The sequence below is a fragment of the Tursiops truncatus genome, chromosome 6, assembly GCF_011762595.2.
Source record: "Tursiops truncatus isolate mTurTru1 chromosome 6, mTurTru1.mat.Y, whole genome shotgun sequence".
NCBI classification, from domain to species: Eukaryota; Metazoa; Chordata; class Mammalia; order Artiodactyla; family Delphinidae; genus Tursiops; species Tursiops truncatus.
The window spans coordinates 66,209,179-66,236,179 of NC_047039.1; the positions used below are offsets into that span (position 1 = coordinate 66,209,179).

General features: G+C 36.8%; 1 protein-coding gene across 6 annotated transcripts in view; it reads right to left on the reverse strand.

Annotated features, from left to right (window-relative positions):
• PTAR1 (protein prenyltransferase alpha subunit repeat containing 1) overlaps window positions 1-27,001 on the reverse strand; it is a 48,136-nt gene that overhangs the window by 12,948 nt on the left and 8,187 nt on the right. For 2 of the 6 annotated variants that reach the window (XM_019934722.3, XM_073806204.1), the window contains exons 2-5: window positions 24,992-25,161; window positions 15,188-15,254; window positions 6,203-6,307; window positions 3,940-4,153 (exon numbers count right to left, since the gene is read on the reverse strand). In XM_019934722.3, coding sequence (XP_019790281.1) covers window positions 3,940-4,153; window positions 6,203-6,307; window positions 15,188-15,254; window positions 24,992-25,161 — 556 coding nt within the window. Of the gene's footprint in view, window positions 1-3,939; window positions 4,154-6,202; window positions 6,308-10,736; window positions 10,825-12,513; window positions 12,570-15,187; window positions 15,255-24,991; window positions 25,162-27,001 lie in introns of those variants that run through there. The other 4 variants (XM_019934724.3, XM_033858155.2, XM_073806203.1 and 1 more) reach the window with 4 other exon arrangements.

A 27,001-nucleotide genomic window follows, 5' to 3' on the forward strand; every position in this document is an offset into this window, starting at 1 on the left:
CAGACCACTGTATGGATATACCATATTTTGTTTGTCTATTCCTCAGATACTGGACATTTGGGGTATTACTTTTTTTTTTGGCTTTTATGAGTAATGCTGCTATGAACATTCTCATACACACTTTGGTATGAACATATGCTTTCGATATTTTTGGATATATACCTAGCAGTGGAATTGTAGGGTCATACATGGTGTTTCTATGTTTCATTTTTTGAGGAAATGCCAAACTTTTCCCCAGTGGCTGCACTGTTTCACATTCCTACCACCAATGTATAAGGGTTCCAATTTCTCTACATCCTTGTCAACACTTGTTATTGTCTTTTTTATTTTAGTCATCCTAGTTGTGTGAAATGGTATCTCACTGTGGTTTGATTGGCATTTCCCCAGTGGTTAATGCTGTTGAACATCTTTTCATGTCTTTCTTGGTCATTTGTATATCTTTTTTGGAGAAATGACCCTATGTGCTTTTTCAGGTGACACATGGTATCAGCTTTCAATTGGCTAGTAGTAATGAACTCTGTTCAACTGTGACTGTTTCCTTCCACCCCACCCTCAAATTAGACTATTTTAAAATTTTACTTCAGTGTATGTCCACTGAAACACACAAACATTACAGGGAACAAAAAATAGAAAATTAAGACCTCTCATAATTCTACTCCCTAGCACTGGTAAACATTCTTTATTCTCTAACCTTTTTTTTCTGACTAGAAAATGCATGCTTATAGAAAATATAAGAAAATATATCTGTAACACCACTGTGTTTGTGTGTATAAATATCTGTTGAGCACTTACAATACGCCAGGTACTGTTCTAAACATGTTAAATAGCATTCAATGCTAATAACATAAAAAAAAATTGTAGTAGGCCCATCTCTTATTTAGTTTTATATCCTTAACCTATAATGAACATTTTTCTTTAAATAATCTTCTAGAATATAATTTCTAGTAGCAATAAAATATTCCACTTTTTGATGGACTGTAATGTAACCAATCCCTTGTTACTAGAGGATTAGGCTGTTTCCAGTTTTTCACTATTATAAGTGGTATTTTTATATACCAAACTCCCATATTTAATATAACAGCCAGTGTTTATTGATCAATTAGTATGAGCACTTGTGATAGCCACGTTATGTAGATTCTCCCACTTAATTTACGTCCCTCGATGAGGTAGGAATTATCATCATCCCCAATTTACAGATGAGAAAACTGAAGGTTAGAGAGGCTAAGCAACGTTCTTAAGGCCACACAGCAAATTGGTGGGAGAGTCAAGATTCAAATTACGTCTGTATGACCACTGAGTGGAGCCTTTAATCACTATATCATACTGCACCTCCCATTTTTTCTTTAGGATGAACTCCTAGAAGCAGAACTGCTAGATTAGAGATAACACACATTTTGCGGGGGTAACATCTGGTAAATGCTGCCATGTTGCCCTTTGGTAAGATTATACCAACTTCTACAATGCTTGTTTTTATACCCTTATCAATGCTGAATATCAGCACTTTAAAAAATCATTTTCAGTTTTCTAAGTAAAAAAATGCCACTCAGTTCATATGTATTTTTAAGCTGTTCTAGACAACTGGTACTTTTGTGATTACTTCCTCTAACAGGCAAAGCATAGTACATGATCTCCTAGCTGGGCCCAATGGCTTACAAGAACAGAAAGGGGATTTTGTAAATTCAGCGCACTTCACTGAGAGTGAGAGACAGTGGCAGTGGTGACAGGAAGAGTGCCAAGTCCCCCCAAGGGCAGAGGAGGGCAGACTGACAACATGTGAGGCTAGCAGTGGACCAGGGCAGATAAGTCAACACATTACTAACGCGTTGTCATCTTCAACAATGGATGGTCTCAAGGAACCAAGAATTTCACCTTGGCCTCATGTTTCTGATTTATGGGAATGCCACTTTAAAAGGTTCACATAAAGGCAGGAAAGTTTCCAAAGACCTCTCAACTTACCTGGACTCTGCCTTCCTTTATCCTCAACCCTCCCCTTACCTCTTTCCACCTCCCACAGGATACCAAGTCGTGGAGCGGAGATGACTGGTTTTAAAGCACTCCATATCCGTCACAACCCACCAGATAACTTGAATTCATCCCTCCCGACACCCCCACAGTGTAGCATCCCTCCCTCTGGCAGCTGTTTCCAATGAGCCCAGTTTGGATGAGGAGCCATTTCTGTGATCCCACTGTACCCGGAGATTCCCTCAGTTCCTGCAAGCGTCACACTGCTTTGTAACTGTCGGTATGTGTTTCTTCAACTAGATTTTTCAATTTGTTGAGAGCAAGCTTTTTGTCTTTATGCCTCACCCAGTGTATACAACAGTGTCTGGGAATGATAGGGTTTCACTACTTTTTCATGAATGAATTGCACTGAGTTGACCTAGCAAATTGGTAGGCAAGTTTTATCTAAGTTTTCTATCTATGGGGAGCAGAGAAAGGAACTAAAATTTAGTGAGCCTCTATTAGGTGCCCAGTACTTTATACACATTACCCCAAGTAATTCTCAGTAATCCACTGAGGCAGGCAGTAGAGCCCCTATCTTACAGATGAAAACATTAAAGCCTTACTTTACACACACAGCTAATAGGGCCAGAATCTGAACTCAGGTTAATGTGATTCTGTCTTTTCTCTTTCCACTCCATTAGGTAGCCTCCCCTCCTGAAATGCAAAGCCATGTAAACTGGAGGGAAGGGCTTCTCTTCCAGACTGTTGGCTTAAAATCCCTCAGAAGTGAAGGCTCTCCTATTTATCCTGGAGGAATCTCTGGCTAGGACACAGAGAGGGGAGAAGGGAGAGGGGACCTGAAGGGAGACGTAGGAAGGGGGTGGTGAGTAAAAATTAGAGAATGCTTCGCTATTAATCTGAAAGCACCACATGAGACATTCTGACCCCTTTAAATTGTCTCAAGCCTGGGAAGCTTTTAGAAGAGTACCCTAGATTCTTAAGGCACTGATACCACAAGAAGTGAAGAAAAAATAGAGAAGCTGTAGTATGTAAGGAGCACAAGGATACCTGGCTCTCATTCTGATGAATAATAAATGATACAACCGTGGCTAAGTCCAAGCCATTAAAATTCTATGGAAACTTCCATCTCCTCATTTCTAAACTAAAAGGATTAGGCTGTGACAGTTCTCAACTGGCTCTGCATCCAAATAACCCCCTGAGCCTGTGAAAAATACTGATCTCTAAATCCTACCTTCACTTCAATTCAGTAGGCCTGGGGTGGGACACAGGAATTCTCAGGTAATTTACAGATTCAGCCAAGTTTGGGAACACCTGGGTGAGATCCTCTGTTCCCTCCCCAGCAGAGGAGATTGTGAAAAGGCAGCCAGCTGATTTAGCACTTTAAGTCACAAAACAAAAGACTACCAAGAAAGAACAATTTCAGTTCCATAAGGTTTAATAATCTCTTCCTGTTTCAGGGCAAAATGAGTTATGCTCAGTCTTCCTTACTGCTTAAACCTGCTTTGTTCTACCAATGGACTAGCCTTAAGAGTGTCAAGGGCTCCCCTGGTGGCGCAGTGGTTGGGAGTCCGCCTGCCGATGCAGGGGACACGGGTTCGTGCCCCGGTCTGGGAAGATCCCACATGCCACGGAGCGGCTGGGCCCGTGAGCCATGGCCGCTGAGCCTGCGCGTCCGGAGCCTGTGCTCCGCAACAGGAGAGGCCACAGCACTGAGAGGCCCGCGTACGGCAAAAAAAAAAAAAAAAAAAAAAAAAAGTGTCAAAACCATGCTGGTGAGGAATGCAAACTTTTTAAAAAAAATTACCAGGGTTTCTCGGGAGGTATCAGTTCTTACAATCCTCTCCGGCCTACTGGGTCATTAGTTCCTCTACTTCTCTCTTTTAAAGCTCCTCTGAGAAGGAACTACTATATACTACCAGAAGATTTAAATGGCAGGCAGGAAGTATGCCTAGGGACATAGAATAACAGCCCTACCTTGACATCTAGCTTGGCCAGGTGCTGTAAAACCCAGATGCGATGGGACCAGGCATTATAGTTGCTTGGGTATCTCCCTGCTGCTTCACCACAGACCTCCATCTCTTCTCGTATTAGTTGCTGTGTCCTTTCTGCAGGAATTATTCCCAAGTTTCCTTTGGTCACAAAGGAAGGCAAGGAGGTTTCCTGAATTAGCTGTTGTAGCACCCATCGCCTGTTAAGGTAACATGTGGGAAAGAAATGAGGAAAGAAAATAAACCACAGAGGAAAACAACCAGAGTTTTCTTTATTCTCAATTTAATTTCCATTCATAGACAATGCAAAATAAAGCCCAGTTTTCAAACTTTTTTTGGAGGGGGTTGTTTTTGTTTTTAAAGACATAATTAATTTGAGCAGCACGGATATGGGTGGTGGCGGGGAATAAAGGACAAAGATTAAACAAAAAGCTTTCCGAAATGTTAACATTTATCAAAAAGAGAATGTCATCAGTTCCAAAATGACAACTTCAAAACTTCATTTGGCCAGGAAATGTAAAGGCAACGTGTGTGTGTGTGTGTGTGTGTGTGTGTGTGTGGTGGTACTGTGTGTGTGGGAGGGGGTGATATTAATTAATGGCTGGTAAATAATCAAGAGGAGCATAGTTCACTTTTATTTATTTTTTAAGATTTTTTTTTGATGTGGACCATTTTTGAAGTCTTTATTGGATTTGTTACAATATTGTTTCTGTTTTATGTTTTGGTTTCTTGGCCGGTGAGGCATGTGGGATCTTAGTTCCCTGACCAGGGACTGAACCTGCACTCCCTGCATTGGAAGGAGAAGTCTTAACCACTGGGATACCAGGGAAGTCCCGGTTCACTTTTCATTATATGTGCATGGCTCATCCTACGTGTATTTGTTTGTTTGCAAACAAGAAGCTGTATTAAGCTTTCATGAAGCAAAATTTCTATATTATAGCACAGAATCTGGAAGGAAACAAATACAATATGATTAGTTAAACCACCAAGGAGGTTTTAAAATGTCTTTATCCACAGATTTTCCCTTTGTCTATTTAAGATTTTCACTAGCATACATTTAAATGAAAAGCACTAAAAAAGTGTCTCTAACCACTTAATGTCTTCAGGTTTTACAAATATTTTCTCATAAGAAAGCATTCTTTTTAGATTAAAAATTTCCAACCCAGGGTACAGAAAATTGAGTAAGAAAACTCATTTTGTCGTTTTCAAATAATAGAAGTTATTTTTAACAACCAAAACTTGCTTTATAAAATAATAAGCCAATAAATTGATGGCTGCATATTTAATAACTCCCTTCCCCTGCCACCACCCCTTTCCTAACCTCTATTCACACAATCATATATCTCTGTGTAGTCTGCTATCCCTATTTCTAGTAGGAAGAAAATACAGCTAACTATATCATTTGGAAGTAGCTGCTCTGCAAGGCTAGCCAAAGGCAAGATTACAGTTAAGAAACCTTAAACTGACTTTAAGATCCTAAAAATACTCAGGATGTAAGAAAAGTTATAAGGGGCTTAAGAACAGATTTCTTCAGAGATTCTCCTCACTGACCCCAACCAGTAAGCCTACACCATCTCATTTTAGTCAAAAGAGAGTAGTTACATGGGATCCAAGAGTAGGATGCTTCCAGATAGCCAGGATTTTGAAAAGAGTTCTTACATGCACTTTGGATATCTGCTTCAGGCCTTTAACCTAAAAATATTCTTTGCATTTACGGTCTTAGCAACTCTAGTTCAGCCCACACACCATTCACCTCAGTTGCCCTTACTTGGTTAATTTTAATAACCATAACCATCACCACCACCATCTTTACCAGGAACACACTTGAATGAATTAAATCCAAGTTTAATAAAACAAGTTGCTCATTACAGTTGAATATCTAAATGCAATTTCCATGATTGCTTCAGATAGTTAATAATAATAGCTAAAATTTACTGAGTATTTCATATATGCCAGGCACTATGGTAGTGTTTACATGCATTATCTGATGTAAACTCAACCATTTACTCTGAGATAGGTATAATTATTATTCCCATTTTACAAATGATAAAACCAAAGCTTGAAGAGGTTAAACAATTTCTGAAGATCACAAAAAGTGATGGCATCTAGACTTAAATGTAGATATAATTTGACTTTAGAATTCATACTCTGAATCACTGTGTGACCTGCTTCACATTCTGTGTTTGTTTTTTTTTTCTCCAGCCATTCTAAATTCTAAGTAAGAATCCTATGGTGTAAATTAACCAAACCTGTGAATCCATGTTTCTGGACTCTTTGGAAACTTAGTTAAGGCCAGTTTTCCCAGATGTAAGTCCTTAATTGGATTTAAAGTGCCAGAGAGGATCAGCTCTTTTCTGTAAAAGAAAAATAAAAAGAACCATTACTTTGCCTTTCTACAGAAACATACTGCATGACTATTAATATAACCTCATTGTGAAGCAAATTTCCAAGAATAAAAAAAAGAAAACATAAAACTCTCATAAATGTCACACAGTAATCAAGAATGTATTCTCATAATCTTGAAATAACAAATTAAAAAACAGAAGCTCTTAAATCAACAGTGGAACTTTAGTTATCTATTTGGTAGAAGGCAAAGGGGTTTTCTGGCTTGTATCATTTCCAAAACTTACAAGGCCTGACTTCAGTATCTGTAGGGCAAATCCAATACAAGTCAAGAATTGTAGCTTCCTAAGTAGGACTTGATATGGTCTAGTTTGTTACCAAAAAACACACATACAGCAACACACTGGACTGAGATGTAGGAAAAAAATCGTTCATTCAGTAACTACCCTAACAAAATTATTATTTTTTTTTTGGATTTTCCCTTCTACCTTTCCTCATATGCATATGTATTTTAAAATATAATTTTATATTCTGCTCTTATATCTTAAGAATTACCCCACAGTTCTATATAATCTTTAAAATGAACATTTTAAATGGTCAAATAGTTTTCATTCAGTAGCTATCCTGTAATTTAATGACCTTTCCCCCTGTAATTAGACATTTTAGGTTGCTTCCAAGTTTTTGCTATTTTAAAAGAATTCTGAAACAAAAATCTTTGTGCTTATAAGTTCTTTTGTTTGTACTACTACTTAGGATAAGTTTCCAAAAGACATATTACCAGGTGAAATACTTGGATGGCTCTTGATACACTAGACCATTCCTTTTTGAAATATAAACAGAAGTAAAAGGAATATGAGCTTTTTGTTGTTGTTTTAAAACTGTTCAAAGCTTCAGTGCAATTATAAACTATGTCACGCAAGAGTTCCACCTATTTCTCAGGTTACTCTAATTTAAGTTTAGATTTTCTCAGGTAAGTTTTTAATAATAAGCTCTGATATTACTGATTACACTCCTATTTTTCAATTTATCTACTGTTTTGTAATAAAATTAGGTCACTTGCTAGTTTTTATTAACTTTAAAATGTCTTTCCTGTGGTAGGGCTGACCATTCATTTACTTTAGAGATGTTAATCTCAACAAAACCAGAGCCCAGCTCATATGTCTCAACTACTTAGATGGATTTAGTTCCTAAATACCACAATACATTTTCTTTCCAACAGCAATGTACTATTTCTAAAATTTTATTTGATAAGGAAAATAAATTCCTTTTTAATGAAAATACTATATAGTGATAATAAATACTTGCATTTTACAATCAATTTTATTTCAGACCAGTAACTTCACTCTGTAAAATAATCTGAAGTGATACCAAGGTTTATGACTGCTTTAAAAAATGATTTATTGACTATTTTCTTTCAATGTGCAGGAAATCTATGTCATTAAAAGAATATTTTAATGCAACAGCCAGTTATTTCTGCAGTTCTAGATCCCTTCTCTTCTGAAATCAGTAACGTTTTGTTCATACAATAAGTCAGGATACCTGTAGTGTAAAAGAAGGCAAAATATTGCTCTATGTAATTTAAACTACTTTGTAGAGCGCTTGTTTCTCAGAGTAGGGTCCCTAACTGCAACATCATCATCATTTGGAACTTGTGAGAAATATAGATTCTTAAGTCTCACCCCAGACCCACTGAATCAAAAACTCCAGTGGGGCAAAGCAATGTGTTTTAACAAGCCCTCCAGGGCACACTAGAGTTTAAAAACCACTACTGTAGAGAACTTATTGTATTAAGCCAAATTTTCATTTACTAAATTTAAAACCTCTCCTTATTTAAAACTGCCTACCTATATTCCCATATATGTCTGTATATAAGGGGAATTAAAATTCTTCAGAAAAGAGGAAGTTACCTTACAACTGAATCTTGACAAAGTTTCTTAAATAAGGGCCATCTCTTAATCTCTTTATTTTGAACAACAAAGTCATATTTGTGAAGATATCTTAGTCTGAAACAACCTCAATCAAAGGTATATATGGATGCTTAAAAAGATCGTCTGATAGAATCATTAAAAAAGGTAGCAAAATTTTACTATCAATTTAATAAACATTCCTAGGAAAGGACTGAACATTGCAGGCATTGGATCATTATAAAGCAAATTTTCAAAAGATCACTTGAAAAAGAAATATGGTAACTGGTTAAGGTATGGCTATCATATAACCTAGAGATCCAACAAAAAACCACCTGCTTTAATATATTCAAGTAGGAATCTCGTCTGAGATAAAACTTCCAGTCACACATGGATTTGGAAAGTGCTGTATCTGAAACAACTAAAATGTAAGTAAACACGATGTGCTCTGGAAAACTGTGCTAGATAACTCAAAAAATAGTTCTCGTGATGACAAAAAGTCACTGATGTCAATAAGCCATGTGAGAAGTTTGAACTGTCTAATGAAATGTGAGAGCAAAATGAAGAATTTATAAATTAAAATATTTCAGGTAACATGTTATTTTAAAGGTGTGTAACTATATTGAAAAATTAAATATCCTAAGAAGAAATTTGCTTATTTCATGTACTTACCTTAAAGTTTACAAATTGATATTAGCCTAAAAAAATCTTTTTTTTTTGGACTGTTATTGAGGAAATGGAGTATTGTCTTAAATTTGAGGTGACTTTATTTTCTGGCATACTGAATAAGCTGGGCTTCTATATTCATCCTAAAAGCCTTAGGTGGTCCATTGCTAACAGATGAAGAAGGCATTAAGTGAGGGTCATCAAATAAATATGGAAAAAACTAATTAGGAAAGGACAAGGCAGCTGTGTCATTTGGGATAGAGAGCAGGGTGGTAAGAAACAGTGCTATGCTACACATGCAACCTTGTTATGGGATTAAATTATGTGAGGGCTGACTTTTTTTTAAATGTGGGTGAAGGGAGGAGACTAAAGAAGTTTTAAGAAATAATAAAAAGTAGAATGATAAAAAGGAATGAGGTTTCTCACATAGCAGATTTTTCAAACAATAAAAGTTACTCCTTTAAAATTTTTGCTACACATTTCACTTACTAATTAAACAGAATATGAAAAACCTCATTACTTTCCCTTGAAGACTGTAGTTCATCACTATGAAAATCAGCTAGTGTTGGTTAAAACACACCCACAGGAGCCTCCAGGCCACTACTACATAGTACTTAGTACTACTACTAAGGTTAAGTATTATGTTTTCTTTCTCTATATGAGTTCCTGTGCTTTTATATTTCTGCAAAGTTTATCTTATTTTATAAAGTTTTTATGTCTTCTCTACCATCTCAAACTATGGCTTCTCTCTGCTGTCACTCTATCCAAAATTTGTAGGAGACCAGGGGCCATGTGTATCATGTCCATGGCTAAATTTCAACTGGTTAGCCTCAGTACCTGGCATATAGTAAATACTGAATAAACATATGCCACCGTTTTTTCACCCCTTAATCTTCAGTTATTTTGTGTGAAATAACAATAATGATAATAATAAAAGTCATCCTCATAAAAACTACCATTTATTGAACACTTCTTCTGAACCAGGCAGTGTGTTAAGTGAATTACATATATTTTCTACTTCAATTCTCACAAAGATCCTGTATTATGTTAAATAATATGAAACTGCCAATATTCAATGTTTTGTTGTTGTTTTAAAATAAACCTTTTATTTTAGAATTCTTTTAAATTTACAGAAAAGTTCTTAAGAATAGTACAGAGAATTTCTGTATGGCCTGTACCCAGTTTCTCTTATTATTAACATCTTATATTATTACGGTACATTTGTCACAACTGATGAAGCATTGATAGATTAGTATTGGAAGTCCATACTTTATTCAGAATCACTTCATTTTTACCAAACATCCTTTTTGTATATCAGGGTCCCACCAGGATATCACATTATATTTGGTTGTTATATCTCTGTAGGCTCCTCTCGGTCCCTTAGATATACCTTGTTTTTGATGGCCTTGACAGTTGTGAGAGTACTTATTGGGTATTTTGTATGATATTTTTCTCATGGTTAGACTAGGGTTATGGGTTTTGAGGGGACCACAGAGGTAAAGTGCCATTTTCATCATATATCATGGGTACATAATATCAGCATGACTTGTCACTGTTTATGTTGACCTTGAATACCTCGCTTAGGCAGTATACGCTAGATTCCTCCACTGTTCGTTTTGGGAAAAGGTTACACTTTAAGGAGTGAAGATATATGCTCCATCTCTTTGAGGGGAGTTACCTAGATAAATTATTTGGAATTTTTCTGTATGGGAGAGTTGTCTATTATCTCTTATTTGTTTGTTTATTTGAGCATTTCTTTTATCAGTATGGACTTATGGATATCCATTTTCTACTTTGGGGTATAATCCAATACTATGTTATTTTATTGTTCAAACTGTTCCAGCTTTGGCCAATGGAAGCACTTCCTTACTTTCTGTCTCTCAAAGATGTTCCAGGCTCATTTGGTGTATTTCCCGGCTTGGTCCTAGAATCAGCCATTTCTCCAAAAAGCCCAGCTCCTTTTATTAGAGAATGGTGTTAGAAACCAGGATCTGAAAGTTTGGATTTAATCATTTCTGATTTACAAAAAGAACAATTTTATATGGTACAACCCAATGTTACCTCAGTTTTACAGATGAGGAAACAAAAGCTGGGAGAGATTCAGTAACCTGCTCAAGGTCTCCAAGCTCAAAGTGTCTGAACCAAACATCAAATCTGCATAAAGTAAAGTTACCAATTAAATTTAAATCAATCTTTACTTTGAGTAAAGAATATGAATCATTGGAGCTTGGTGTCAGCTCTTCTAGCTGCTCAAAGATGTTTTGCTTACTCTATGTTCACAGACTGAGGGAAAAATAGGACATTATTATGAAGTCAACCTCTTTCATCAATTAATTCACCAATTTTCAAAACAAATTCAAAGCAAAAAAAAAAAAAAAAGTACCAGTCATTTTTTTTCTAGAATCAGCCGGGTTTTTAAACTATATGCATCACATACTTTAATCACAGATCAGCTCAAAAACTTATTCTTGCCCTTGTTTTTCTTCCTAAGACTGCGACACCTATAAAGTGAACTACTGATATGTTACAACATCTTTTAGCAGTTTATAAATTCAGCCAAAAATCATTCAACGATTCCCAAAGTTACTGCAGAAGAAATGTACCAACAATTAAACATAAAATGTTGAGTATTTGATTTGTGAGAACTTACAGCATTATATCAGTTTATTTCCAAAGTTGTTTGTTTTTTGCTCAAAATGGACTCATGACTCTGTCTTTATATGTCAATCTTACCAATACAAATTAAAATTTACTAGAACACATATCTACAATGGGTTTCTTAAAAATCAAGATTTCCTTTCTACTCATCTAGCACAAAACTTACTAAATCATCTTACTAGAATAGCTTCAAGATTAACTATTAACATCACTGAAGTCAGATTTATGGAGCAATTTCCCTTCATAGGACCAAACCACACACAATCAAAACACAGTTTCAACAGAATCATTAAAAAAAAAAAATCACCTAATTCAGATTTTTTTTTTTTTTTTGGCGGTACATGGGCCTCTCACTGTTGTGGCCTCTCCCGTTGCGGAGCACAGGCCCCGGACGCACAAGCTCAGCGGCTATGGCTCACGGGCCCAGCCGCTCCGCGGCATGTGGGATCTTCCCAGACCAGGGCACGAACCCGTGTCCCCTACATCGGCAGGCGGACTTCAACCACTGCGCCACCAGGGAAGACCTAATTCAGATCTTTTATTTCACAGCTATGGAAACTAAAACTCCTGAGAAGTTAAAGGTCTTGTCCAAGGTAACTGCTAGTTAATTGATGAAACAGGACTAAGATTCATATATCTTAAGAACTAGGTTCTCTCTTCACCACTAAACTGCCATATAGAATATACAATGAATTATATGTGTTTGCGTATACACATTATGCTAGTAAGAATCTTTTTTTGTGGCAGGATTTTAAATTCCTCTGTAATGATGAGGAATCTGTGAACATAAATAAAAATGGTACTCCCACTTCTCTATTACACTCATTTCTTTTTCACTGAATTTAATTATTTTCAGTGCCCAGTCTGCAAACTGAGTATCTATTGTATACCAGGCACTAAAGTGTTAGAGGCTAGGGAAACAAGGAAAAAAAAAAAAAAAGACATGGTCTCTACCCTTAAGAAAGCGCTCAGTTTTAAGTTTATAGTACCTTCCTAAAAGTCTCCTTTGTTGATTCTTCCTCATCTCGCAAACTCTAGAACAGCACTGTCCAATAGAAATATAATGTGAGTCATACATGTGAGCCATATATGTAATTAAAAATTTTCTAACAGCTACATTAAAAACAAGTACAAAGTAATATATTGTATTTAATTAATATACCCCAAATATAATTTCAACATGTAATCAATATAAAAATTACTAATAAGAAAGATATTTTACTTTTGGGGTACCCAGTCTTCAAAATCTGATGTGTAGTTTACACTTACAGCACATCTCAATGGAGACTAGTCATATCTCAAGGGCTCAATAGCCACTTGTGGCTAGTGGCTACTATACTGAACTGTGCAGCTCTAGAAACCTGTAGTGTCCCAGTGCTTAGTCTTTGGACTGGTTCTCTTCTAATATCTATACCCACTACTTCGGATATCTCAAACAATCTCATGGCTTTAAATACCATACATTTTCCAGTGATTCCCAAATTATATCTGGCCTAGAACTCTCGCCTGAACTTTAGATTCATACACAACTGCTTGGACACAAACCTAACATGTCCCAAACTGAACTCTTGACTTCCAACCACCTGCCCCCTCACGCACTTAAATCTGCTCCTCTTCCAGACATCCCCATTTCAGTAAATAGCAACTCCAACTTTTCAGTTGCTCAGGCCAAAAACCAGAGTCAATCTTGACCTTCATTCTCTCACATCCAATTTATCATCTGTGTCTTTAAAATCAGTTTATTAAATACAGTCAAAGCTTACATAGTTTATAAAATACAGTGAGAATCTTACCTGCTTCACACCACTTCTAGTGCTGAGCTTTATCTACCTCAGTCACCATCATCACTCACCTAAACTACTGCAACCACTTCTTAACTTCCTAACCGCTCCCTGCACTCCTACAGTCTACTTTCCACACAGGAACCAGAGTTTTAAAACATAAGATATTGTCCCTCCTAACCTTGAAAACCTTCAATGACTTTCTATCTCACCCCAAGTAAAAGTCAAAATTTCTTATTGCTGTCTTATTGACAGCAGCTTATGAAGATCTACAAAGCCCAGTGAGATCTGGCCCATCACTCTCTGGCCTCATCTCCTGTTACTCTCTCCCTCATTCATGCTACTCCAGCTACCCTGGCTTCCTTGCTGTTCCAGAATAACCAGGAACACTTCAGTCATGACTGAGGGCTTTTCCACTTGCTGTTCTCTCTACGTGGAATGTTCTTAGCCCAAAACTGATTGATCCCTGGCTTCATGGCAGTCTTTGCTCAAATGTAGCCTATTAAAACTGCAATACCATTCCTTCCATTCTCTTACTGGTCTTCCCTACCTTCCTTTCCCACTTTTTCTCCATAGGATTAAGCAACACTTGATCTACCATATATTTCACTTATTAATGTCCTTATTGCTTTTCTTCCTCTACTAGAATAAAAGTTCCACAAGGACAGAGATTTTTGTTTGTTTTGCTCATGGTTCTATTCCCAGTGCCTAGGACCTAGCATAGAGTATACAGTTGATCAATAAATATTTGATGAATGAATGAACAAATGTTGTCAAATATTGTTTGGGTTAAATGAGATAACATATAAAGTTGTAGTATGGTCCCTGGAATAGAGTAGCCACTCATAAACATTAGTCTACTCCCTAACCACTGTGGAGATTTCCATGAAAGAAAATCAGAATTCTAAAATTTGTAAATTTTTAAAGCCTTCTATCTCATTCTATCCTTTCTCACTCTTTACTCTAAATATCTGATCATTATCAGTCAAAAGACAATTTAAAACAAATAATAGAGGTTACCTAAATTTAATAAAACTAGCTACAAATTTAAAATTCAGTGGGTATTATAAAACACTAACGTGGAATTAAAATTCACAGAAAATTGAAGTATTCTTTAAGTCATCTTTAAAGATAAAGAGCTATAATTTATGGCTCTTTCCTATAGGAAATTTCAAATGAATTCACAATGTTCAACAGGACTTCACTTTTATTTATCTACAATTTGTATCCTGCTTTCCTCCAGGAAAATTTGTGTTAGTCTAAAGAACCACCAATTTTTAAAAACCATACATACTGTTTAAATGAAAATTTTAAGAAATGAACCTGGCCTGACTTTTAATATTTCTATAAAGTATTCTGTGTTTAAGGCGACAACAATCAGAATTAAAGAACTTAAGATACTAATAAGATGTGGTCCTTCTCCAAAATACTGAGTGCCAGAGACTTCAAATGATTTGCCCACAGAGGTCACAAGGTGACTAAACTAACAGTCTGTGACCTTGAATGCTCACTTTTACACTTTCTACTGCACTGCAATGCTTCTCAAATATACTAACCAATACTTTACAATACAACCAATTATGCTGATTCCTTCTACCCCCCTAAAAAAGGAAGATAAAAGCATGTATCAAATGGTATACTGTAATTCAACATGAAAATTTATATTTCAGGCAAGAAGTTTAGGGAGAACAAACATAAACATGCAAAAAGGGGCAAAGTGTATATCAGAATTGTCATGGAGATATTATAAAGAAGAAATAAGTTTAAGATGCCATGAATATGTGATTTATATTTCACTTTTCAAAAAGCTAACAATTCATGTGGCTTATATGTCTTCAGAAATTTGGGCAATTTCATTTTATCACTGATGAGAATGACGTACCTCACGTTCCACGCAGTGGTAAAGTCTGGGTTTAGAAGTAGCAGGGTGCATGTGACATCTATCAATTCTAAAATAAAGAGAAGTCATATTAAAAACAAACAGTCCTACCCTTGAAGGTGTGGCTTCTCTTTCTTTTAAGGTCCTCTTTATTTTATATATATATATCACATTATACTTATATCTCATGTCATAGTAATTTTAACGATAACTTTGTTCTAAGCTGTCAGAGACACAAAGATTATCCTCAGATACAAAGACATGAAGATTTTCTTCTACTTATAGTAAGTATAACTTTTTAAAAGTTGACACTGAAACCACTTTACAATACGTCTATAAAGAATAATCAAACTAACCTATTCATTCTTTTAGCGGTTTTTGGCACAAAAAAACACAATTTCTCTACCACTACTCATTTAATTTCACAAATATTTCAAGAATTGACTACGTGCAAATTTTCAAAAAGAAAATCACATATAATCCAACTTAGTTAACAATTCATTTACATTCCCCTGCAAAGATTATTTCTTACACACATTTTTACAGTTACAGCAATGATAAATGCACAATTTTGTTCTATGTTTTTCACTCAACATTATTACATATGCATTCTCCTATATTGCTACAGTATGCATTTTTTTTTTTTACGGTACATGGGCCTCTCACTGCTGTGGCCTCTCCCGTTGCGGAACACAGGCTCCGGATGCGCAGGCCCAGAGGCCATGGCTCACAGGCCCAGCCGCTCCACGGCATGTGGGATCCTCCCAGACCGGGGCACGCACCCGCTTCCCCTGCATCTGCAGGTGGACTCTCAACCACTGCGCCACCAGGGAAGCCCTACAGTATGCATTTTTAACAACTGCATAACAATCCTTCAGTTTAATATATTATCATTTATCTTCTTCTTTAGGCTGTTTCCTGTTTTGTTTTTACTGTTATGGATAATACTACTACAAACATTTTTAAGCATACTTTTTGTCTCATAGATTATTTTCTTTGGGTATTTTTCCAGGAGTAGAACTACTATGTCAAACAATACAAATATCAGTATGGCTCCCACTAAGCACTTCCAAATTGTTCTCCTAATGGACTGTATCTATTTACATCGCCAAGAGTAACGTGAGTGTACTTATGTCCCTGTAACTTTGACCTATGTAAGTATATTTTTGAAAATGAATGTGGCAGATAAAAAAATTGTACTTTGTTTCTGTTTTAATTTACATCTTTAATTACAATTATTAATACAAACATTTTTTGATTTTGTTTACTATTTTCTATTTTCATTGTATAGTCTATTCATATTCATTAGCTATGTATCTATCATGGTCTTGAATAAGCTCCATAAGCCTATATTTAATAAAACAGTCAGTAATATTTAGATATATCGTCTTCATTTTATTAAAACTGAAAAAAAGAATTTTAGGATTAAGATGATCAGCCTAGGGCATAAAACTAAATTACAGTAACCTCTACCAAGCTCATATTAAATGCTAAGTAAATAAAATAATAAAAACTGTTATAATTATTTGGCATTATTATGTATCAGGCACATTATTATTTTATTTACATTATTTCATTGAATTCTCACAATCATAATCCAAGATATTTGGAAATGGACATCTAGAGAGTTCAAGGAATTTGCCCAGAGTCACCCAATTAGTATGTGCAATGACAGCGTCTGACTGCTTTTAATAACTCAGTTATACTGCAGTTGAAATGTCTGTCAACAATAAATAATTGGGACACTCTCTGTTTAAGTAAAAGATAAACTTTTAAAAATCTAAGAGTAAATACACATAAGTGCATCCCTATAGTCATCTTAAAATATTTTAGTGAACATGAAAATCAATTATTCAATTCTCAACCATCTCAATAAGAGATTAACATTTATTGTGAGCCTATGATTTCATTACTACTGAATATATTATAACATTTGATAAATGAGCAACAAAAGGTAGGATTAGCACACATTTATTTTTTAACTTTATCGTCCTCATTACAAGCATCATGAAATGTCTAGATTACAAACATACTATATAATATCAATGTATATATTATATAATGTCAATATGTCTATAAGGAACAATCTAATAAACCTCTTCCTTCTTTTACTTTTAGTAGTTTTGGGCACTAATTTAACATTTACCAGGGAAATTAAATACAATTTTCTATACCATTATTCCTTTAATTCCAAAATATACCAAGTACTGACTATGTGCAGAGATTAAACTGGGCCCACAGGACTGAGAGAATGGATATTATGAGAAATGCAAGATCTGATCTTGCCTTCTAAAAGATTAACCTTTAGTTGGAGAGAATATGTAAACAATTATAAGGCAAACTAAAATAATTGTGAAGTAGAAACATATACCACATTTTGGGGACCACCAAAGCAGCTGCAATTAATTCTTACTGGAGTACCCAGGGAAGACTATAAATGAGTAAGACAGTAAAGGGCACTACAGACTGTGGAAAAAACTATGAGGAAAGGTAGAGAGGCAGGGAACTTCACACACAGTATGCTCTGAGCGTGACTAAAGCTGAGCGTACCCTGAGGGTGCTGAGGGTGCTGGAGAAATGTACCTGGAAAACAGAATCTGGTCCCAATGTCCTTGTCAGCCTGGCTTTCCATTACTTTCCCTTCAGGTGCTACATTCCACCTGAACCAAACATCCCCCATTCCCTAAACATACTGCCCATCTGCCTACCTTTTCTTCTCTGGCTATAACTCAGATTTACCTGCTTCCTATTCTCTCTGCCAGAAATGTCCTCCTATCCCTGAATTTAAAAGAAAAAAAAAAAAGCATCTTTCTCTATAAAGGCCTTCCTGACCTACATGGTTGAAAGCAATCTTTCATCTCTATGTTCTGTGTATATCTTACTTTGTTACTGAACTTATATAAATATTATCCTCTTGATGAGACTGTATATATTTTGGATGCAGGTCCTCTCTAATACACCTTCAAATTAGCCATTCATTCATCAAAGATGAAAAAAATATGGCCTCTGCCCAAAAGAAATTCCAAGTCTGCCCACATCACAGAGAAGTGGTAAGAGCACAGGCCTTAAAGCCATTCTGCCTGGGTTCAAATCTCAACTTCTCCACTTACTGCCTACATAACTTAATGTCTTTGAACTTCAGTTTCCTTATCTATGAAATGGGGATCATAACATCAACCTCAGTGTTGTAAGCAATGAGATTCATCCCATTTCTCCATAGCTGTTTGACACACAGTTTGACTAAATAAATACTTGTTCAACTAAACACCATTACTACTTATCAAGAAATGAATATTCTCAACATCAATTAATCAAAGAAGTCAGAAAAAATGAGGCAGTTGTTCTTATTGCAAAGCTGTCTAAATTTCTAAACTTGTGTAATGAACAATAACAAAAAACCACTTGGTTATTAAGTGGCTGTATGAAAATGTTTGTGCATGATGGGAAGGCCTCTGGAATTTTTTTTTTAAGTCCACAATTTTTCAAAATCCATTACACTTCCCAGATAATGAGATAAACTGGTATTTAGTTTCTTGGACTCTCCCTTTCTGCATTAAAAAAAATGTGTATTTGACCAATCATAGTTGCTATTTGTTTGTACTTCTAATGCAACTCTCCTTCCCCACCCATAAATGCAGAGGAGTTCATCCTCCACAAGATACTTGTGTATAGCAGCACAAGGCAAAAACTAACACAGAAAATACCGAAGTCCCCACTTTTCACTTTGTGGATGTGTGAAGAGCACTTCTTTTACTGGAGGGTCTCCCCCTAGCAAGGCAACAGCAGCTGTTGGGTCAGAGCCCAGCTCTACTACTGACTGGGAAGTTCCGAGGCACATCAATCTTTCTGTGCCTTAGTGTCCGCCTCATACGTAAAACTGAGCTAATAATAGTACTACCTCATGGGTGTATTAAATGATTCATACCCGTGAATTGTTAGGACAATACCTGACACACAGCAAGCACGCAGTGATAACTCCTGTTACAAAGCCTGTATCTCCTAGCCCAGTTACAAATGATACTGGGATTGGATGCCACCAGAGGGAGGAAAAGAATCTCTTGAGCTGGCTGAGCAGCGACTGCTGAGTGGAGGGATCCTTCTCAAACCCCCCCTGTTCTCTAAACACACTTAAAACTTATCAACAGCCTTGGCCAACCACCAGTAATGCCTAGTAACACATACAGTCACATGCCCTTCCCCCTTCCTCTTTGATAAACTGCTAACTCTTCCTGATTCAGGACTTAAGTTCAGATGGGACCTCCTTTAAGAAGCATTCCAGTCAGATCCAAGAGGTGGGGGTGAAGTAGAATATCAGAAATGGAAAAGGGCCAATGAAGGAGAAGTAACTAGGTTATAAATATTGGACATAATTAAAGAATCCTTACTGAATTATATACATTTTTCTGCTCTTCTTCCTCACTGGCTCTGGATAAATGAGAGAAAGGAAACTAGTGTTTCTTGAGAGTCAATGACATGCCCGTCTCTGCGCTGGGTGCTTTACATACACTAATTCATGTGATCCTCATAACAACCCTCTGAGACCTGTGAGAATTCTCTTCTTTTGGTGTGGAACTAGGAAAAGGTTAAGTAATTTGCCTAAAATCACTGCTAAATGACTTCAGTGTGCTGATAAATTGAGTCTAAATCCAGCTCTGTTTTTCTTGCAAAGAAGATGCTCTTTCCAACCTAGCACACTGTCTACAATTACTTTGCTGTCTTCAAGTGAGTGTTGAACCAAAGATCTAAAGATAAACATGTATAATCAACAGTTGACTATTTCACTCTCTCCATCTCATCAACTATATACCATTTTTCTTTGCAGTTTTACCAAGATGTGAGCTATTGATATCCCTACAGTCTCTTGAAATTAAACAGATGTCTCTCCAAACACCAGAACATATACCAGCAAATAACCATTCCTTTGTTACACACACTCCAATATATGACTAGCTCATCATCACATCACAAGGAGAAAATGAATCAGGGCACATTATACACAGGAAAAAAAAGTACCTAAATTTCAGCTGTAACAAAGAGAACATTTAAGGATGTTACAGAAAAGTCAGAGAAAGACCAATATGCTTTCTTGGCTTCAATGCATTCTAGAAATGGCCCAAGGTGAGCAGTCACCTGGTACTGGACACTGGGTTTGACAACTGTCTCTAACAGAGATATGTTTTCATGCATCTAAAAATAAATCCAAGGTCAACTTGGATTAATTAATCTCTTCCTCTAAAATACATTCAGGTTACCACAACAAGAGAGGCTTGAGGTGAGGCTAGTGGTAAATATCAGAAAGGTCCTGTTTATTACAGAATACAGTCACTGAATCAATAGCCAGACTAAGCTAAAAGCTCTTGCTTACCAAACTCTTGTTACTTATTTGACAAATGTCTATTGAACACATAAAAGTGCTGAGTAAATAAAGACAAGCTATAACCCCTCTTTCTTACAAACCCACAATCTAGCTGGGATAAATGTTGTTTAAATAATCAACTACAGTAAAGTCTGGTAAGTTCTACTATGCATGCAGTATGAATAAGGACTCCCACAGGAGTGCAAAGGAGTAACTGTTGCTTCCTGGAGCAGTCAAGAGGCTTCACATGTGTGTGTGTTGGCAAACACAACAATAATGACAACATTAGACCTGAACCTGACCTCAGCAAAGGCATGGAATTAAGGCAGTAGTACACAGCAAAGTCCAAGAATGGAACAGTGTTTGTTGTGGCTGGAATGTACATCAAACAGCTGCAAACTCAAATGCTTCCAGGGCTCAAATAAATGGCAAAAAAGAGGCAAAGCAAACCTGGTAAGTAGCAAATGACACTGCCTCAGTGTCTGAAGGACATGAGGAGGTTGCAGTCAACTGGAATAGGCTTGCCTAGTCAAGAAAAGCAGAGGCTATGATCCTCAGCCAATTGCTGCTGCACAGAAACGGATGCATCCAAGGCTTCTGATTTTTCAAGTGAAGGCAGAAATCCATATTTCCATCCTAATTTTAGAAGTTCATCCTGATTTGAAATGTTTAACCAACAACAAAGTTGTTTTAAAAACAATTTTTAAAACATTATACAAGCCAAAATGAAATAAACGTGTGGGCTGGCTTCAGCCTGGTGGCTGAGAGTCTACAACCTCTGATGCTAAATATAAAAATAGAGGAGGGCTTCCCTGGTGGCGCAGTGGTTGAGAGTCTGCCTGCCGCCTGCCAATGCAGGGGACACGGGTTCGTGCCCCGGTCCGGGAAGATCCCACATGCCGCGGAGCGGCTGCGCCCGTGAGCCATGGCCTCTGAGCCTGCGCGTCCGGAGCCTGTGCTCCGCAATGGGAGAGGCCACAACAGTGAGAGGCCCGCGTACTGCAAAAAAAAAAAAAAAAAAGGAGAGGAAAAAGCTGGTAATACAGCCTGCGGACAGATCGTGAAGGCCCTTGAATACCATGCCAAGGATAATGACTCTACCTTGTCCCTCTAGGCATCATGAGACAAGAGGATACATATTTCAGAAAAGCATCTTTCAAACTGTGTTTCTAAGAAGTGTTTGAAACGACTGACTAGTGGCATGACGGACATGGATTACAGAAGAGAGGCCGAAAATGGAGTAGACCAACTATGAGGTAATAATATTTATCCAGATGAGAAATAAGAAATGAAGAGATAAGAGAGAGCTCAGTGATGGACTGAGAGCAAGCATTGTGAGAAAGAGGGAAGAACAACAACAACAAAAAGATGGAAGCGCTGACTTGGAGATAGAGTGCGGGACAGAGCACTACTCAGTCAGGACTCCACTGCTATGGACTTCTCTCTTGCTTTTTGTTTCTGCCATGGATTTTTCATAAATCAGAATTACAGTATCACCCCTCTCCCAAACCAAATATGGCTATTACTGCAGCACACTTTTAAAAAATATTAGTTTCTCTCTAAGTAAATAAACAGGGAGGCTGTGATGGTTACTTTTGGTTAAACTTGACTGGTTACAGGGTGCACAGATTAAACATTACTAAACATGATTTCTGAGTGTATTAGTGAGGGTGTTTTCAGATGAGATTAACATTTGAATCTGAAGACTCAGTAGACTGCCCTCCCCAATGTGGGTGAACATCAATCTGTTGAGGACCTGAACAGAACAAAAGGAGGAAAACAGGAGAATTGACTCCTTTTTTGCTTCCTCTGTCTGCTTGAGTTGGGACACCTCATCTTATCTTCTCCAGCTTCCAGACTGGGATTTAAACCACTGGCTCCCCTGCTTCTCAATCCTTCAGACTCAAACTGAATTAAATCACTGGCTTCTCTGGGTCCCCAGCTTGCAGAAAGCAGATTGTGGGACTTCTCAGCCTCCATAATCATGTGAGCCAATTCATCATAATGAATCTCGTTTTATGTATATATATACATAAAATCTCTATTGGTTGTTGCTGTGGAGAACCCTGACTAATACAGATGATTTTCAAACATCTAAGGAATTCAGCACACTAATGAGAGCATGAATTCAGTTTGGTTAAAAAGAAAAAAAATATATGCCCAGAATAAAGGTCACCTGCAGTTACAGAATACATTCTTAAGGGAATGCCGAGGATTTTGGCATGATCTATCACAAAGACACTGGCATTTCTGAAATTGTTCTTAAACTGCCAGCTTTCTTCACTTGGCTCTTGTATGTATATTTTCTAAAAAACAATTTAAAAAGTATAGCATTTTCATGAAATGACTTCTTTTTTCCTAATACTTTTAACTTTCTTTCCTTAGCAAAATTCACCACTGTGTTCTTCAGTTCACAAGGTTAGCAGAACACTCTTATGTTAGTCAGTCTGCATTTTCAGGTATCTTTTTTTTATCACATCAGAAACTCACTTCCATATTTTTACCAATAATACAATATACAACCTGAGTAATATATGACACCGCATTGAACTATACTGTCGCTGCCCCCAAAAAGTGAAATTGAAAACTACTTCCATGAAGATATAGGTTAAGATAAAATCAAGTTGCTTCTGTATACACGCACAGTTGCATCAGAATTCAAACCTTAGATGTCAGCAATTCATGTGAGTGAGCTTAACCATTTGATCTTCTGCCTGGGTTCTCCTGGGTCTATCAAGATAAAACTATATGATGAGGAGATTTAGCAAAGCCTACAGTGCACTGCCCAGAAAGACAAGAAACAGGGAAATGGAGAGAAGAACTTGGAAGACTACAGGAAGAAGGCAGGTTGGGCTAGCATACATGAAAGGGCAAAAGCTGATGATCTGAAATGACAGCCTTTGACACTTTCAAATTCATACTGTTTCTTCTCTACAAGAGCATCATTTGTCTCCCCCTGCAGAGTTAGTTACGTATTGGCTCAATTATACATTTCTGTGTGCCAGAACATACACAATATAGCTCTGTTAGGCAAAAAAATAACTTGATGGATTCACATGGTGCTACTTTGTACCTTAATGTTGATGAAAACTACTATAGGGTAATGGAATGGAGAATGAAAGGGGGCTAACAACAGATAAATGCCCTTAACTTTAAGTTTCTGCCTAAACTTATGCCTTTAAGTTTCTGCCACAAACTTAAGTTATGCCATAAACTTAGACATAGCCTTATAATTAAGAAATATATATATCAGTGGACTGAGTGAAACAGAAAATAGAAACTATTTCACATTAAATCTTCAAATCAGATTACCTTTTCTACTGGTCTAAACAGGGGAAAGTTCTATTAACCTATTATGACAGTATATTAAGGACAATGCCAAGAGGAACACAAGGAAATTGGCATGTCCCCTTTGGCAACACTATTCTCCATGAAGAGATTGTTTCTCACTCAACTGTAAGCTTCCTGAGTAAAGGAAACAGGTATTATTCATCTTTTTATCCCCCTCAGTACTTAGAACAGCTTCAGGTAGGAGTAGGCCCTCGGTAATGGCTACTGAACTTATAATTAAAATTCTCTAAGAAACAAAGTTCTTATTCAAAATTAGCTACCAGATATACTGAGCACTTTTGAAGGTACTGCTGTATGTGGGAAGGGGAAGGAGCTTTACAGAAACAGTCAAGAATATGGTCTTGGATGAGCACTCTCCAAAAAAGTGAGAACTCAGATCCTACGTTTACCTAAAAAGTAAACTGAATTTGTGTACATGGATGCTTAACATCACATACAGGGGGAAAACAAGGAAAAGACACCAGGTGGGATGAATAGGGATTGTCTGATGCAGCAAAGAACTACCTCGGAGAAGCAGAAAAAATGAAGAAATAGGATGGTTTTCTTTTGCTCATTTCAGCATAGGAACAGAACACAGTGGGCCAGAGCTTACTTGGGAGTCAAAGTACAACAGCACCATCATAAACCACTGACCTGGTTCACAGTATAACTACCACCATCACACCTTGGTTATCTCATTTGGACTGTTACTAAATGAGTTCTATTACTCATAACCTACTAAAGGATTAGAAACCAGAGAATCAGAGCTTGTAGGGACTAGAGTTCACTTCACAGATTTTCAAACTGTTTTTAGCCTTGAGATGCTTTCTTCAAATATCTTACAAATGACCTCAATACATTAAAAAAAAAAAAATCTGTTTGCAGTAGAGGGCCTGGCACCCTGCTTGAGGCACCTTCCACAGAATCATCATGGATGCAAAATTAGAAAACGAGTGATGAGTCCAAACTCCTCAGTTGACAGAAACGTTAAACGCCTGCCCAGGCAGTGAATGAAAAAGCCAGAACTAGAATCCAGGAATGGCAACATCAGAGAGGGTTCTTCCCACTATATTTCATGCTGCTTCTAAAAGTCAAAGAAAGAGGATAGACTCCATACTTACCATCTTTGTTCAGCCACTGCTTTCTTGTTCTGTACAAAAGGAGTTTGTTGTGGACATACGGTAAAAGGAACTTGACACACCAGCTCTCCACGCCAAGTTTGTTTTCAACCAGGACTATGGGACTCCGATTATACCTAGCTTCAGGACATGGGATCAGGCCAATTTCATCTCTTAATATGTAAAACATAAAAAAGAATTAAAGATAAGAATACTAGCCTTTTCAAAAATTTTCATATCCTACAGAATATTAAAAAAACTGTACATATTTCCCTTTCTTAAAAATATTTAGCTCACCACTGGATTGGTAGAAATAATAATCTTTTAAAAGTTTGATAATACTGACAAGAGTATGGAAAAATTAGTATGCTGTACTTGCTGTTACAGGAATGAAAACTGGTCTAATCTTTGAATAGAAATTTGAAAATGTCTGTCAATTTTTAAAGTACATATACCCTTTGACCCAGTGATTCTACTGTTCAGAAATTATCCTGTGCCAAAATATATGAATTCATTGGATATTCATGGCAACAGTGCAACAATCTGGAAATACTCTGAATGTGTATCAAACAATATAAGACTGGTAAAATAAATGTGGTTCATCCATGTTATAGAGCTGAAAAAAAAATAATGAGGTAAATCTGCATATGCTGGTATGGAAAGGGTGCCAACATACATAAAACAAAAAAAGCAAAATGCCAAATACAATGTACAGCACAAAGCCCTTTGTATAATCTTTTTTTTTTTTTTTAAGGGCAAAGTCCTAGTCTTTTTCTTTTCTCTTTTTTTTTTTTTTTTTTTTGGCTATTCTGGGTCTTCATTGCGGTGTGTGGGCTCTTAGTTGTGGGCTTCTCTATAGTTGTTGTGTGTGGGCTCTAGAGCGCATGGGTTTAGTTGTTTAGTTGCCCCACAGCATGTGGGATCTTAGTTCCCCCACCAGGGATCAAACCCACGTCCCCTGCATTGGAAGGCAGATTCTTAACCACTGGACCACCAGGGAAGTCCCTGTATAATCTTTTAAAAAGATATATAGATGCACTAAAAAATTTCTTGAAAGGATACCAAGAACCTTTTGGGGATTTATTTTTATACAGTTTAAATTTTCTAGTTACTTGTACATATTATTTATGATTATAAAAATGTCAAAAATGTATTTATGTTTGCCTGCTAATAAATATATGTAGACCAGATTATTAATAAACTTATATTATCAGTGAGACTGTGGGCCATATTTTCTTTTCTTTTTTATAATTCTTTATACATTTCTAAAATAAAAAACATGTTAATATGTAAATATTGTTAAAATACAAAATACACTTCAGGATTTGACCATTTTCATCTGTGGTGGCTTCTATATCCCTTAATCCACCTCAACTTAAGTTGAAAATTTACATTACAGGCAAAAAATAGAACTACCATATGACCCAGCAATCCCACTACTAGGCATATATCCTGAGAAAACTGCAATTCAAAAAGATACATGTACCACAATGTTCATTGCAGCACTATTTACAATAGCCGGAACATGGAAGCAACCTAAATGTCCATCGACAGATGAATGGATAAAGACAATGTGGTACATATATACAAGGAATATTACTCAGCCATAAAAAAGAATAAAATTAGGTCATTTGTAGAGATGTGGATGGACCTAGAGTCTGTCATACAGAGTGAAGTAAGTCAAAAAGAGAAAAACAAATATTGTATATTAATGCATACATGTGGAATCTAGAAAAAGGGTACAGATGAACCTATTTGCAGGGCAGGAATAGAAATGCAGATGTAGAGAATGGACATGTGGACACAGTGGGAGAAGGGAAGGGTGGGATGAATTGGGAGATTAGGATTGACATATATACGCTACCATGTGTACAATAGATAGCTAGTGGGAACCTGCTGTATAGCACAGGGAGCTCAGCTCGGTGCTCTCTGATGACCTAGATGGGTGGGATGGGGGTGGGGTGGGAGGGAGGTCCAAGAGGGAGGGGATATATGTACACATATAGCTGATCC